This window comes from Nannobrachium achirus, assembly GCF_963921795.1.
Source record: "Nannobrachium achirus genome assembly, chromosome: 4".
Classification (NCBI taxonomy): domain Eukaryota; kingdom Metazoa; phylum Chordata; class Actinopteri; order Myctophiformes; family Myctophidae; genus Nannobrachium; species Nannobrachium achirus.
The window spans coordinates 74977743-74992655 of NC_137813.1; the positions used below are offsets into that span (position 1 = coordinate 74977743).

The 14913-nt window shown below is 42.5% G+C and overlaps 1 protein-coding gene across 1 annotated transcript in view; it reads left to right on the forward strand.

Annotated features, from left to right (window-relative positions):
- LOC308283185 (syntaxin-binding protein 4) overlaps window positions 1-11745 on the forward strand; it is a gene marked incomplete at both ends in the record, with an annotated part of 314024 nt that extends 302279 nt beyond the window's left edge. The window contains 3 exons of the mRNA XM_080723564.1: window positions 9842-9891; window positions 11241-11371; window positions 11723-11745. Coding sequence (XP_080579690.1) covers window positions 9842-9891; window positions 11241-11371; window positions 11723-11745 — 204 coding nt within the window. The remainder of the gene's footprint in view (window positions 1-9841; window positions 9892-11240; window positions 11372-11722) is intronic.
- Window positions 11746-14913: the final 3168 nt, after the last annotated feature.

The window sequence follows — 14913 nt, forward strand, 5'->3', positions numbered from 1 at the left end:
CAGCTATATGGTGATGCTAACCAACCAGGCTGAGAAAGACTGCAAAAGAGCAGAGAGCCCGCAACACTCCAAATTAACCATTGCCAGCCAAATTTAAATATGAATGTGCGCTTATAACGCCAGGAAATAGCTATATTTAATCATCATAATCACATCAATTTACCAAGCCACGTTGATATACCATACCACAAAATGACCACTAGAGCGAGCCATAGACCATAGACTGTGGAAGCCCCCATGTTAACCCATGTTAAAACCAAGGTTCACAACATTCAAGGATGGGACGATGACGTCGATCCCCATTGACATGAATGGGAGACCCGCGGGCCGCCATCTGAGCTCAATACTGTTCAATTCGTGCTTGATCGTCTAAAACCACCATCGGTATGGGCACCGGAACGTATACAGATGCCACACAGAAAGTTTCCGAATCAAAATCCGACCTAGTGAAGCTGCGTGAGGGTCGGATGGTTTGCATTGAGCCTAGCGGCTAGCAGAGGCCTACGTAAACAGGAAGCTATGGCTTAAAGGTGATGTCATAATCGTATCCTTTTTTTTTCACGGTTTACGTCTTTTTACTAGCCGAAGGTAAGCTAACCGTTCCGCTCCGTCTATTAACCCAAATTAAAAGCTTAAACAATGCTTTTATATAAAAGTCGATTAAAGTCGCTTGGCAGGGAACTCCATAGTGAGATAGTCGATCTAAAAGTCGACCGGCCCTGACTGAGTTAAATAAACGTCTTTTTGGTGCACGGCTCAATAGTAACATGAGGCAAAGAAGAAGTCGCCAGCTCACAAGGAAATCCACATCCACATACATCCACACAGAACAATGGTGTGAAGAATGGATTGTTAACTCCACCCTTCAACAGTCCTAACCTATCGGTGGTGATCTGCAGCTGAAACCTGAGAACAACAACCACACTTTAGCCAACAGAAACTGCAGATGTAAATGTTGGCTTTGACATGTTAATGTGTGTCTCCACCCTCCAGAAGGGTGTAAGGAAAAAAACACAGCTCTGTTTACAAACTAATTTAAGCTGTTTAATGATTCTAAAATGGATATCTGTTGCAATGAGAAGGTTCTAAAACATACACTCTTAGATAATATGGAAAAAAAAAGGATAAACACCAAAAAACCAAAATCAAACCTAATTTGTTAATTTGCTGGACTTCACTATTGCCACTATTGCCTATCTTTTATCCAGTCTCAGTCACATATAAAGAGAATGAAAATAAAGGAAAATGTGAGTGAAAACCCATATACATCAACAATGGCATCGCATCTACTGTTTTGCAGGAGGGTTTATTGCTCATCATTGTGGACATAATTATCGTTGCCAGGTATGGTTCCTGGTGTGAACTCCCCTTAAATCATCCTTCAGAAGTAGGAAGCAGAGAGGGATCCTGGCCACACGCACGCACGCACGCACGCACACACACACACACACACACACACACACACACACACAGGGGCGTCACACGAAATTTTGGGCCCTGGGTACAAGGATTCACTGCGGGCACCCCATGAATGTTATCTATTGAAAAATACCCAAAAATATTTTTTTTAAATCGTGAATGTCCATGTCAGTGGTGCTCAATTTTTTTCATGTCAAGGACCCCCAAGATGATATGTATTTGGCCTTAGTTCCAGGGACCCCCAGGAGCAAAATTTGAGTATAAATGTTCGCTTAAAAAATACATATATTCAAAGATTTTCACACATTTTCACGACTTTTAAAAAATAGCAGATATACAAGCTCGCAGCGCGGCACTCGGCGCCGCGCTGTGAGCTTGTATATCTGCTATTTTTCAATAGCTAAAAAGTTACTAGGGCCCCTCCACCTTGGGCCCTAGTAACTCAGTCCCACTCCCCCCCCCCCTTGTGACGCCCCTGCACACACACACACACACACACACACACACACACACACACACACACACACACAAACACACACACACACACACACACACACACACACACACACACACACACACACACACACACACACACACACAAACACACACACACACACACACACACACACACACACACACACACACACAAACACACACACACACACACACACACACACACACACACACAAACACACACACAAACACACACACACACACACACACACACACACACACACACAAACACACACACACACACACACACACACACACACACACACACACACACACACACACACACACACACACACACACACACAAACACACACACACACACACACACACACACACACACACACACACACACACACACACACACACACACACACAGACTCAGGGACCACCCAGTGGCAGTGGAAACAGTTGGCTCCACACAGACTTGGCTGCCCAGATGCATTGTGGGCGCTGCAGGACACACAGATGATTCACTTCCTTCTCCACCGCGGGACGGAAGAATTACTCATTATGTTTTACTTAAGTAAAAGTATCCATACTGCATTCATAATATAACTTGTATAAGTAAAAGTGCTCATTATGCAGAATTTCTCAAGTTCAAAATGTATAAAAAAAAAAAAAAAAAACATCTTTTGAACATAACCGATCTTCAAGCTCACAATTTGTTGCGACGCATTGGCACATTGTGAGCTTATACTTTCAAATGGCCTAAATATACAGAGGGCTGAAGTGTTTTTTTTTTCTTTTTTTTTTGTGAAAAATAATTGAAATTTATAAATACTGAAGATAAAGTAAATAAAGTAACTAAAGTAGGCCTACCGTACTTGAGTAGCCTACATGCACTTAGTTACTTTACATCTCTGTGTTTGTCTTCCCTTAACTCTTTCTCAGCCACGGGGAGCCACTTAATATTAAAACCGGATTAAACCGTACTTCTCTGGTACTTAAATTTGCCGGGCCGGAATTTACGGTACTAGGTCATTAAAAACGAACTAAGTGATAAAAAAAAAGAAAAAAAAAAAGAAAAAACGATCGGCAGCTTTTTTCCGTCTCTTCTTCGACTGATCTAAAAGGATCATTCTCTCAACCCTTTGAACCGGAAGTACTTCTGGTAGCTTTTCAGACAGCACGGATCGTGCACGGATTGGGCACACGAAGCGCACAGGGGGGAAGATGCCTCCTCCAAAATCCCCACTATATGCCAATGCAGAGCTAAGCCAATTCGCTGGTGAGTAAACAACGGCCGATGATGATGCGGTAAAAAGAATGATGTTACATAGGATCGCACTGATGGTCTTCTAAAATGAATCCTGTCCCAGATCATAATACAATAATAGAAATTTCCAGCTAGTCCACCGACAGCCATTCTGGCCAAGCTGTGAAAGTGTTAAGAGACTTCCTCCACTGTTAGGAAGTAGCTCAGTACATTTACCCAAGTACTGCAGTTAATTCTTTGAGTATTTGGGATTTTTGCAAGCCAATGACTTCCCCTCTGCTACAGTTCTAGGAAGGGCCCATTGGGAGCTAAACTTGCGTCATTATGTGATGAGTACTTAAACTATATTTCAGGTTCAATATGTAGATCAGCTATTTTCACTGTTTCAGAAGAACGAATACAACCGCGATGATCCATGTGTAAGTTATGGTCCATAAAAAAAACAGGCAATTTTGACCAAACAAGCAATATGGTAAAAGAAGAGGGGATAATATGCATTTTTCTTCAACCAGAATGAATACAATTCAACAGGCGCCGGATGTCGCCGGATGTAGTATTCTGCGAGGCATCATGGAAATGTAGACTTGAACCGCTTTAACCCATTTAGAACGGCTACATTCATATTATTATTTTATGCTTTAACTATTGAAAAAAGCAGATATACAAGCTCACAGTGTGGCACTCGGTGCCGCGCTGTGAGCTTGTATATCTGCTTTTTCCATTTCTCAATTTTTTCCATTTTTCTCCATTTTTGTCTGATAAAATAATCAAGAATCAATCAAACAATTAGCCTATTTGCATTTAGCAGACACACTTATCCAGAGTGGAAAACACATGTCAAATGCAGAGAGACATTGTAGTGCCTCAGAAAACTATAGGATCGGAGGATAGCCTCTGTCAATCGAAATTATAATCCAAACTATAGGACACCAGGTACACAATGAACCTAGCGTCTGTCTAAATACATCTAAATGACATTTTAGCCTTAGCATAAGCCTACCATGGTCGTCAAGGCTAATAGGTTAAAGGACAACTCCTCCCTAAATCACTTCTAGGCTCATTTTCCTACTTATATTGATCCAAAAAGACTGTCCATGGGTTCTGTTAGGCACAACTACTCCTGTTTTCCAGTTTGCCCAGCAGAACCCAGCAGCTCTCATAGCATAGAGTGGAGCCTATAAGCCTATCGCTTTTAGGCTATTTCTTGTGGTCAAAAGTGATTTTATTTTCATGAATGTGTAGTTGTCATTACAAACACAGCTATGCCTTGGTTGTCCCACACAACCACCACAATCTCATAAATCATGTTTTGGGGTGAGCATTCGGCACAACTGCCAATCAAAGTGACTGTACTGGCCAATCACAGGGCATCTTTTCCTGGACTTGGTAAAACACACAAAAGCATAACATCTGTTAAGGCTTAACAGATGTTATGCTTTTGTGTGTTTTACCAAGTCATCAAAAAGCCATCACACTCTGCTTAACAGTTAAGCAGAGTGTGATGGCTTTTTTGGGAACACATTGTGAAAAATAAAAACACTTTTGACCACAACAGATAGTGTAAACGTGATAGGCTTATAGGCTCCACGCTATGAGAGCTGCTGGGTTCTGCAGGGGAAACTGGACAACCAGGGGCATTTGTGCCTAATAGACCCCATGGACAGTCATGTTGGATCAATATCAGTAGGAAGATGAGCCTAGATGTGATTTAGGGCGGAGTTGTCCTTTAAGGTGGAGTCTGAAGTCTTCAGATTACGGCGGAATGTTGGGGAGTGAATAGTCCTGACTGCAATGGGGACTTCTTGCACTGCGGGGAAATAGCAGAGAAGATGGCAAAGTCCCTAGTGTGACGCCATACCTGAGGAGGAAGTTGTCTTAGTCGAGTGGAAACCTTGTATGTCCAAAACAGTTTATTCAGGCCTACTATTGAAAAAACGGATTTAGAAGACACTTACAGAAGCGGTTCAAAATATTCAAAGACCTGCCCAAATCTTGAAGATTTTTCAAAAAATAGCAGATCTAACACAAACACAAGCTCACTACTATAAGCTTGTAGAGCTGCTGTTTTCACAACTTTTCGCTCACCGCTCTTGTATGATTAATCAGGGCATTGACTGATTTAACCCAGTGTGAAGTGAGCGGTGGTCGTGCTTGCATAACGTCTTCAGACTAGGATTTAAGTCTAGGTGGTACAGGCTACAGACACACACACACAATGCTATGGCAAAACATGACATGTACAGGCTACAGACACACACACATGGCCATGCTATGGAGCGGTCTACCACCGCTCAAAAAAAAAAGGACAAATAAATCATAAAAAAGTTGAAATGTGGAGATACAAGGTTTCGCCCGACAGCGCGGAAGTGACAGTCCTCTTGGGTGAAGGGGACACGCAGTTCCTCTGAGTGTGTGTGTGTGTGTGTGTGTGTGTGTGTGTGTGTGTGTGTGTGGCTGACACAGCCTGGGGCGCCACAGCCACCAGAACATCCACTGCGCTCAGGGGCGTCACAAGGGGGGGAAAAGTGGGACTGAGTTACCAGGGCCCACGGTGGAGGGGGCCTTAATTATTTCAGACTTTAGCTATTGAAAAATAAGCAGATATACAAGCTTACAGCCTGCGAGCTTGTAGATCTGCTATTTTTGAAAGATTGTGAAAATTTGCGCATATATGTATTTTTTAAGCAAACATTTGTAACTCTTCTTGCTTTTGGGACGTCCGTGGAACGAAATATTTTGAGATGGGGGTCCGTGGCCAAATACATATCATTTTGGGGGTCCTTCACATTAAAAAGTTTGAGCACAACTGAGGTAGAGACATACAGTAGGTTTTTAAAAATCCTTAGAAGCATTTGAAATATTCAAAGACTTGCACAGATTTTCATGATTTTTTCAAAAATAGCAGATCTACAAGCTCGCAGCGCGGCACTCGGTGCCGAGCTGCGAGCTTGTATATCTGCTATTTTTCAATAGTTAAAGCGCAAAATAGTTAAAGCTCACGGAGTGAATCCTTGTACCCAGGGCCCAGAATTTGGTGCGACACCCCTGACTGCGCTCCGTGTTCTGCTGCAACGCTGACTGCACCTACAGCACTGCAGCACGCACGTGCACGGGCCAACGGAAGAGCGCGTGCACGCACGCACGCACGACAGGCGATTACAACCTTTCGATCTTGGAACTTAAGTCGGTGCGGAAGTATTGTAAGCGTCGCAGTTCCCATTAAAGGTCTAGAGCAGGGGTGGGCAACTTTGATGATGGCGAGGGCCTCTATATTCCCACCTTCACTCCAGAGGGCCACATTGCATATTGCTACGTCCTACTTTGTCATTCTAGTATGTCATACAAAAGAAGCAAAAATAGCTAATTTAAAGCTTGCTTGTAGATCGGCTATTTTTGCTTCTTTTGAATTGGAATCCTGATTTTTTTTCTTTTTTTTTAATCCTGAAATGTAACATTTTGATTTAATTTCAAACGCATTTTGTTATTTACTCACTCAACTTTATGAACCTAAATAAAAAACAATGGACATAAAAAAATACATTTTAATACTACTATACTAGTCATTAAGCTACTAATATAGACTGACGGAATTAAAGCAGGTCATGTTTGGAATAAGTAACAGCTGAAATCAATAATATATCAGTATTCTGGTATTAACCTGTGGGCCGCATTAAGTGAAGGTGGGGGCCGCATGTGGCCCCCGGGCCGCCTGTTGCCCATGTATGGCCTAGAGGGTGCTTAATCGATTTATATTGCGATTATCGCAATTCTCTGATTCAACGATTGTTGCCTTTTAATATTACTATATAGACTTTAGCGTCTTTTTGTTTTTACTCAAAGGAGGACTTCACCACTTTTCTTCATAATAGGTCCTCACTAATGTCCTCCTTTAAGTTACTTTATTTATACTAAAACATTTTAAAACAATTATAAACAATATAAACCATAGCAATTTGAATCATACACTTCAATGCAGCCATATAACGTCAGTAATTCTTTACGATAAAAAAAAAGAAAAATCCGAACTTTAAGCCAAAAGACGTCTGGAAACGTCTTTAATTGATAGTTGGCATTCAAGTCGTTTCTATCAAAAAATAATGATCGCTATTTAATCTCCAGATTCAGCTAAAACACTACATTACCCATAAGCCTCAGCGGCGCTTGCTGATGACGCGCGTGCAGAGCGCTGGTAAACAGAGCTCATTCTAGCTCCATTGTAAGTGAACGGGGCCTGCCCGCAATGATGTCTCGATGGAGTGACGCGATCACACATTGAATTGGATTATACAAGACCACGTTAATGTTATGATGCGCGACCATCACCCGAGCCGATGTATGCACGCACGTCGCGCACTCTCGCGCCCCAGTGAGTTCCATTAACGCTATGATGGCGTTCAATGTGTTAAATAACGTGACATAAAACATTGCAATATTTGAGTGCCCATCCCTAATGTTGTGGTCTTATTCATTTTCAATCGAGTTAGTTAAAGTTCAAATTAGTTAAAGAAGGTATCCTTCTACTGACTCTACTGAGTGGCAAACCCACCCTCGTTCCCCCTCCCACCCAATAGCATTCGATTATTTCGCAAACCGGGAATCCAAGATGGTGGATGTTAATTACGTATGCACACCTGCAGGTGTGGCAGATGTTTTTGACTCTGACAAAACCCCCATTCACTCATGCACGCACGTACACACACACATAATAGCCTAGTGCAACTAGACTCTATCTTCCATTGATAACAAAATGCAGCAGATAGGGTTTAGCCTCGCTCAGCTATGGCCATTTTTCTCATGAGTCATGAGGGAACCAACCAGAGCCCAGTATGCAAATGTAGGGCGGGCGTATCACCTTTGCTGGTTCCACTGTGTTTGTATCGTTCCACTTTGGTTGTTGCATTCCACTTTGTTTCTTGGGTTTCTTGGGCTACTCTGATTGGTTGTAGGTCTAACCAATAGTCCATTTGAATAGTTTTTGCAAACGCCCCCGGAATATATATATATATCCACGACTTTCCAACGCCCCATAGTGCATTGCGCAGACGCTGTACCGAGCTTCCGGCGGCGCAGCCGAGTGTGATTTACAAGCTCACAACGTTTGCATCTGCGACGCGACGTGAGCTTGTATGTCTGCTGTTAAACCGGAAGTGTGGTCCAAACAGGTCCAAATAATCTCCAGTAAACTCCTGCGGTCCAAATAATCTCCAGTAAACTCCCGCGAAAACAGGTGGATACCCCCGCAGTGTGATATTGTCTCGCTATGCAAGGCTAACACATATATACACACACTGTGCGTGCGTGCGTGCGTGCGTACGTGCATGCGTGCGTGTGTGTGTGTGTGCGTGTGTGCGTGTAGTGCACGTCAGGTCGGAGGGGGGGTTATGGTGGAGGTTGGGGGGGCCCTAAAAACTTAGCGGCCAGGGGCCCTTGCGGGGGTTAATCCGTCCCTGTGTGTGTGTGCGTGCGTGCGTGCGTTCACGTGCACGTGCGCGTGCGCGTGTGTGTGTGTGTGTGTGTGTGTGTGTGTGTGTGTGTGTGTGTGTGTGTGTGCGCGCGAGAATGAACTGGCATATTAAATACTGTATGGCCATATGTGTGTGTATATGGACTCTACAATGATTGCCGCAGATGTTTATAATTCCTGTGCTTTCATTTCATTTCATTGTATTACATTTTCCATTCATTCTTTTTGAACAGCTTTTGTTCCACTGCTGCCATTTTGCCTTCATGACAACTTTGATGTTGTCCTTGTATTTTTCACTCACCGTTGAGGAGGCTCCTATAGTCGCCATAATGTCACCGGCTGCAGCTTGTAAGTGACAATAAAACGACTGAACCGCGAGAAAATTTGGCACAAATGACCTCGCTTCACATTCATGTCCAACTGCCTCTAAATGCTCCTCCAGTCACGGGGCCGCACTGCCCCCCGGTGGCCCAGCAACACAACTGCAGTTTTGTTTGTATTTCTGGAAGCCAATGACCAGTGATGGAAAGTAACAGAGAGAACATTTACGACCTGAGGCGGATTCTCAGGGGCGTCGCACCATATTCTGGGCCCTGCATGGGTACAAGGATTCACTGCGGTGCCCCCATGAATGTTCTTCATGGGGGGAGGGGGTTTAACCCATTTAGACTGAGAACACATTATTACGCATTACTTTGTGCTTTAACTATTGAAAAATAGCAGATGTACAAGCCCACCGCAAGCTTGTAGATCTGCTATTTTTGAAAAATCGTGAAAAACCCATGTTTCTATGTCAGTGGTGCTCAAATGCTCAGTGGTGCTCAGTGGTGCTTTTTCATGTGAAGGACCCCCAAAATGATATGTATTTGGCCACAGACCCCCATCTCAAAATATTTCGTTCCAGGGACCCCCCAGAAGCAAAATTTGAGTTACAAATGTTCGCAGATAGCAGCAATACAGACCCTGCAAATAGCAGATCTACAAGCTCGTTTGTGTATCTGCTATTTTTCAATATAAGTAATTAAGGCCCCTCCACCTTGGGCCCTGGTAACTCAATCCCACTCCCCCCCCCCCCCCCCCCCCTTGTGACGCCCCTGCCAACATTTTTTTTTAAATGAAACTGAAACAGAAAAGACAAAGCATTGATTTAGATGTGTATTGAGATCCACTGATGTAAGAGATGATGTCTAACATGAAGTGTCTTCTTTGTCCTGTGTCTTCTTCCCCAGAACGTCCACAAAGTGCTGACCACTCAGAGCTTGTTTGGAGGGGACACTGGGTAAGATGATCTTCAGACAGTATATCATAACGCTGTTGTCAGGCAGAAACCTACTGTATTACCGGCGTATTCTTTTTAGATTTTTTTGTAAATCAGTGACCTTTTTGCTGGGCCCCTGATTCAGCCCGGGAAAATAGAGTTGGAGAGGCCCTCATTGCGCGCTATAGAGTGACAAGCCAGTGGGCCAATTACTGTACATGAGTTATATTTCGTCGTTGTCAGGTGGAAACCTTGTATGTCCAAAACCGTTTGTTTTGTATTCATCATTTTAAAAATGATTTAAAGTAGTGAAAACAGCCGATCTACAAGCACACGGCGTTGTGTGCTTGTAGTTCTGCTGTTTTCACTACTTTTGTGCAACAGCCTTGTATGATAAAGTAGGGCTTTGCTTTGCGAAAAAAAATTACAAATTTGAAACTTGGATGTACGGGGTTTCTGCCCGACAGTGACGATTTACTTTGTTGGCCGCCCAGCCCCCAATATGGAACGAAGGCCGACATTTTATTTTGATTTTTTTTTTTCGACCAGGAATGAACCGGCCGTTCGGGAGTTTTTCCCGCTTTTAAGCACTTGGCTTATTTACACAGGAAACCATTGAAGTATCTCATATAACATTGAATGACAGATGGATAGAACACAGTACTATGCAGTAGATATAGTAAAATAAACATTGCAAAAAATATATACAGTAGGTAAATACTCAATCATACTACAGCAGGGGACTTCAACGTTTTCAGGCCAAGGACCCCTTAGCTGAGAGAGAGAGAGAGATGAAGCAGGGACCCCCTCTACATATTGTATAAATGTGTGATGCAGATTTTCATCGATTTCATAGATAGATTCATAGACTTGTTTGACAGCACTGTCATCTAATCAGTCCATGCTGGATTCATGTTAATGTGTATTCTCAGACATTTAACCACGTAAATTGTCCATATTTTATAAACTTGACCCATCACTATGTATGCCGATCTACAAGCTCACAACGCCTCGTGAGCTTGACTAGATATTCAAAGATTTGCACACAAATTTTCATAATAAAAAAAAAAAAATAGCAGATCTGCAAGCTCGCAGCGCGGCACCGAGTGCCGCGCTGCGAGCTTGCAGATCTGCTATTTTTCAATAGTTAAAGCATTCAATAATTCTAGGCCTAAATGGATTTTTACTGAGTTCATCCCTGTGTGCTTGTGTGCGTGCGCGTGCATGTGTGTGTGTGTGTATGTGGGTGCATGTGTGTGTGTGTGTGTATGTGGGTGCATGTGTGTGTGTGTGTGTGTGTGTGTGTGTGTGTGTGTGTGTGTGTGTGTGTGTGTGTGTGTGTGTGTGTGTGTGTGTGTGTGTGTGTTCAGGAGTAACAGGTCATCTCCGGTCACCGACAGTCCCGACGCTCCGTCTCCGCTGCCTGACCCCGCCTTCCAGCTGGCCGTGGTGGCCAGAGAGCTGGTGGAGAGCTCCCGCCACCTCAGCACCGATGAGCCAGGTACCCACACGCACGCACGCACGCACGCACGCACGCACGCACACGCACACGCACGCACGCACGCACATGCACACATGCACACATGCACACACGCACGCACATGCACACATGCACACACTAGGGCATTCAACAAATATTTGAATATTCGAATATCAAAGTCACTATTCGACGTTGTTCACCGAAGTCGAATATTCACTTACTTAATCTTTTCATTGTTTTCTCTTTAAAAATATATATAGTTTTGCCCCTGGTGGATGAATTTGTTAATGCTCTATACCAGGGCTTCTCAAACCTTTTTAGGCCGTGACCCCCAAAATAAACATATTTGAACTGGGAATTATATATTCCCAGTTCAAATATTTCCTATAATATAGGTGTTACATTTAATGTGACTCGGTTCCGCAGATAAATATTGTGAAAATAGAAAATCTACATGCTCACAATGCGCATTGTTAGCATGTAGATCTGCTATTTTCACAATGTTTGCCTCTTGCTTACTTAATTAATATTCCTAACCATCCTAATATTCCTAACCAGTCCAAAGACCGGGAACGCATCTGTGTCACATAACCACTTTAGGCGTTATTTTTTTATACTTTGGCTGTTTAAAAAAATAGCAGATCTACAAGATCATAGTGCAGTGCAGCACTGAGTGCTGTGCTATGAGCTTGTAGATCTGCTATTTTTTAAACAACATGAAGATTAGTGCAAATCTTTGAATATAATCTAGGGGTGTAACAATACATTTTAACGATACAATATGCATCACGATACATGGTTGACGATACGATACATTCATGGCGATACGATACGATTGGATTCAATGATTTAAAATCGATATAGTAACTATTTAGCAAAAAATAAATGTTTTTATATTATGGATATAAATAAGTAAACACTGTGATTCTCTAGCAAATGCATGGACGTTCAATCCAACATTGTGTTTACAATGTTGGATTGTAAATAGGGGTGTGACGATAAAGTAACTGAATCGAAAAATTGATTTTAATTTGCAATGATCTACTATATCTTTTGCAAAAGCAAAATATCATACCGATTTGGCTTTGTATCGTATCGTAACGTTTTAAAATGTGGTAATCAGTATCGAATCGTTTTGCAATGCAAATAATTGATTGTATGGAAACTAAGCATTAGTTCCTTGTATTTAGCAATTTTAAGAGGGGAAAATGAAAAAGAGGGGTCTAATTAGCTTTCCATTCCATATAACTATCGATAAATGTGTGTAATCTATGTGTTCATGTTAAGGTGGGTTTGTCCATATGTGTTGAAAATATAATGTCCATGTATTTGCTAGAGAATCACAGCGTTTACTTCCATAATAATAGATTTTTTACATATTTTACCCAGATTTAATTTCTTTGCTAAATAGTTACTAAATCGATTTCGTATCATTTTGCAACAAATTAACTAATATCTTCCATGTATCGTATCGTTAACCATGTATCGTGATGCATATCGTATCGCTGTTAAAATGTATCGTCACACCACTAATTGTAATGCATACGTGTGAGTAACGCAAACACTATTCCACCCCGCAGCATTACCGACCATCTCCGAATCGGTGAGGCCGGACGCAAGCAAGCGCCACGTGTGAGGCGACCATCCAGAGGGGAGCGTTGACTGACGGAGCTGACATCACCTGCATCTCCACCCCCCGAAACAAACAAACAGACAGACAGACAGCACCACTTCTCCAACCGACGCCGCACTGTGACCCGAATTTTATGTTGACCATGAATTCAGGAAACAACACCGATCAGACGTACAAACCGCAACCACACCAAAACCCCCCTCCCCCCTGACGACGTTCGTCGGAACACAGCCGATCTACGGGACTCGGGACGTGTCGCGGCGCGACACGCTTTAAGCTCGTAGATCGCCTGTTTCTGGCAAAAAAAAAGAAGATATTTAGCGTAGAAAACCCCAGGGGGACTCCGGTCAACTAAGTATATAGGGCTTAAGTGGTTTAAACGCAATATTCCTCTATCACTGTTGTTCTTTTGTTTGCGACCCTTACGAGAATATCTCGCGCGCCACTTTTTTGGGGGTCCCAGGACCACCCACGGGCTGAGAAACGACGCCTTGGTGCGGGGAAGGGGGGCGGGCGGGGGGGGCAGACAGACAAGAAAAATAAATAATATAAATAAATAAAATATTAATAATAATGATATTAAATACTGCTTTTTGAAAATGTACCGAAACAAACTGAAACTTAAGTGAGTGCGAGCGCTTTGCAGAGCGCCCCGCAGACTATCTACGACAGGGTTTCCCTCTTGTTTTCTATAACGGAGATTCTGTACGATCTTTTCGCATTCCCGCCGGAGCGTTGGCGGAAGCCAGAGCCGTTGAGATGTAGACGCACGCAGACGCCGCGCTGGCCTCGAATGGCTGGATCGAAGGTTTGGCACAGCCGCCATGTTGGCAGAGGCAACATAAAGGCAATATAAAGCATCTCAGGATATGATTCTTTTCTTTCTTTTCTTTCTTTTTTGTTTTATAACCATTACTGTTACTTTCTACATTATAACACAGTGGTTCTCAACCAGTGGTTCATGGACCACTAGAGCAAGGGTTTTCAAAGTGGGTGACGGGGCACCCTGGGGTGCCGTGACGACAGTCCAGGGGTGCCGCAAGATCAATTTTGATAATATTTGGAATTTATTTGGACACTTGAAACAATATTTAAACTTGAAGGAAGTACAAAGTTATTTTCAGTCAGTTCTAACCAAAATGGCTCAACATTTTCCTCACAATATAACCACTAAAATATCGTCACTGTCGGGCAGAAACCTCGTATCTCCAAGTTTCAAATGTGTACGTCTTTTGGTAAAGCAAAGCCCTGCTTCATCATACAAGACTGTCGCACAAAACTAGTGAAAACAGCAGATCTACAAGCATGTGCTTGTAGATCTGCTGTTTTCACTAGTTTAGTAAATTTTATAGATGATGAATACAAAACGAACGGTTTTGGACATACATGGTTTCCACCCGACAACGACGATATGCTATAAATATAAGGTGTTGGGAGTGAACATTATAATGTAGGGGTGCGTCGGATTTAAAAAAGAAATATTTATGGGGTGTCCTGAGACAAAAACGTTTGGGAACCCCTGCTCTAGAGGTCCATGGCATAATTGCAGGTTGTCCATGGGAAAATGCTTAAAAAAATAAATAACATAGGCTATATTGTATAAAAGGAAATCATATATATAAATATATATTGTACATTTGTTAAATGTATAAAAGAAATACAGTATGTTTAGATAATATTTCACAAGTCCATCATACTTAACTTATTTGTGATTTCTGGCTTGATATACGTCGTTGCGTGCGTTGTGCATTAAAAATATAGCAGATCTACAAGCTCACGACACGTCGTACTGCATGCGTAGTGAGCTTGAAGATTGGCGATTCTTTTCTGCACGAAATTGGCGTGCAGCGGCTAAGTATAAAACCAGCTTCAAGATCATTAATGTTAAATATGAATGAAAACTGTCTATAAAATAGAAATGTGTGTGTTA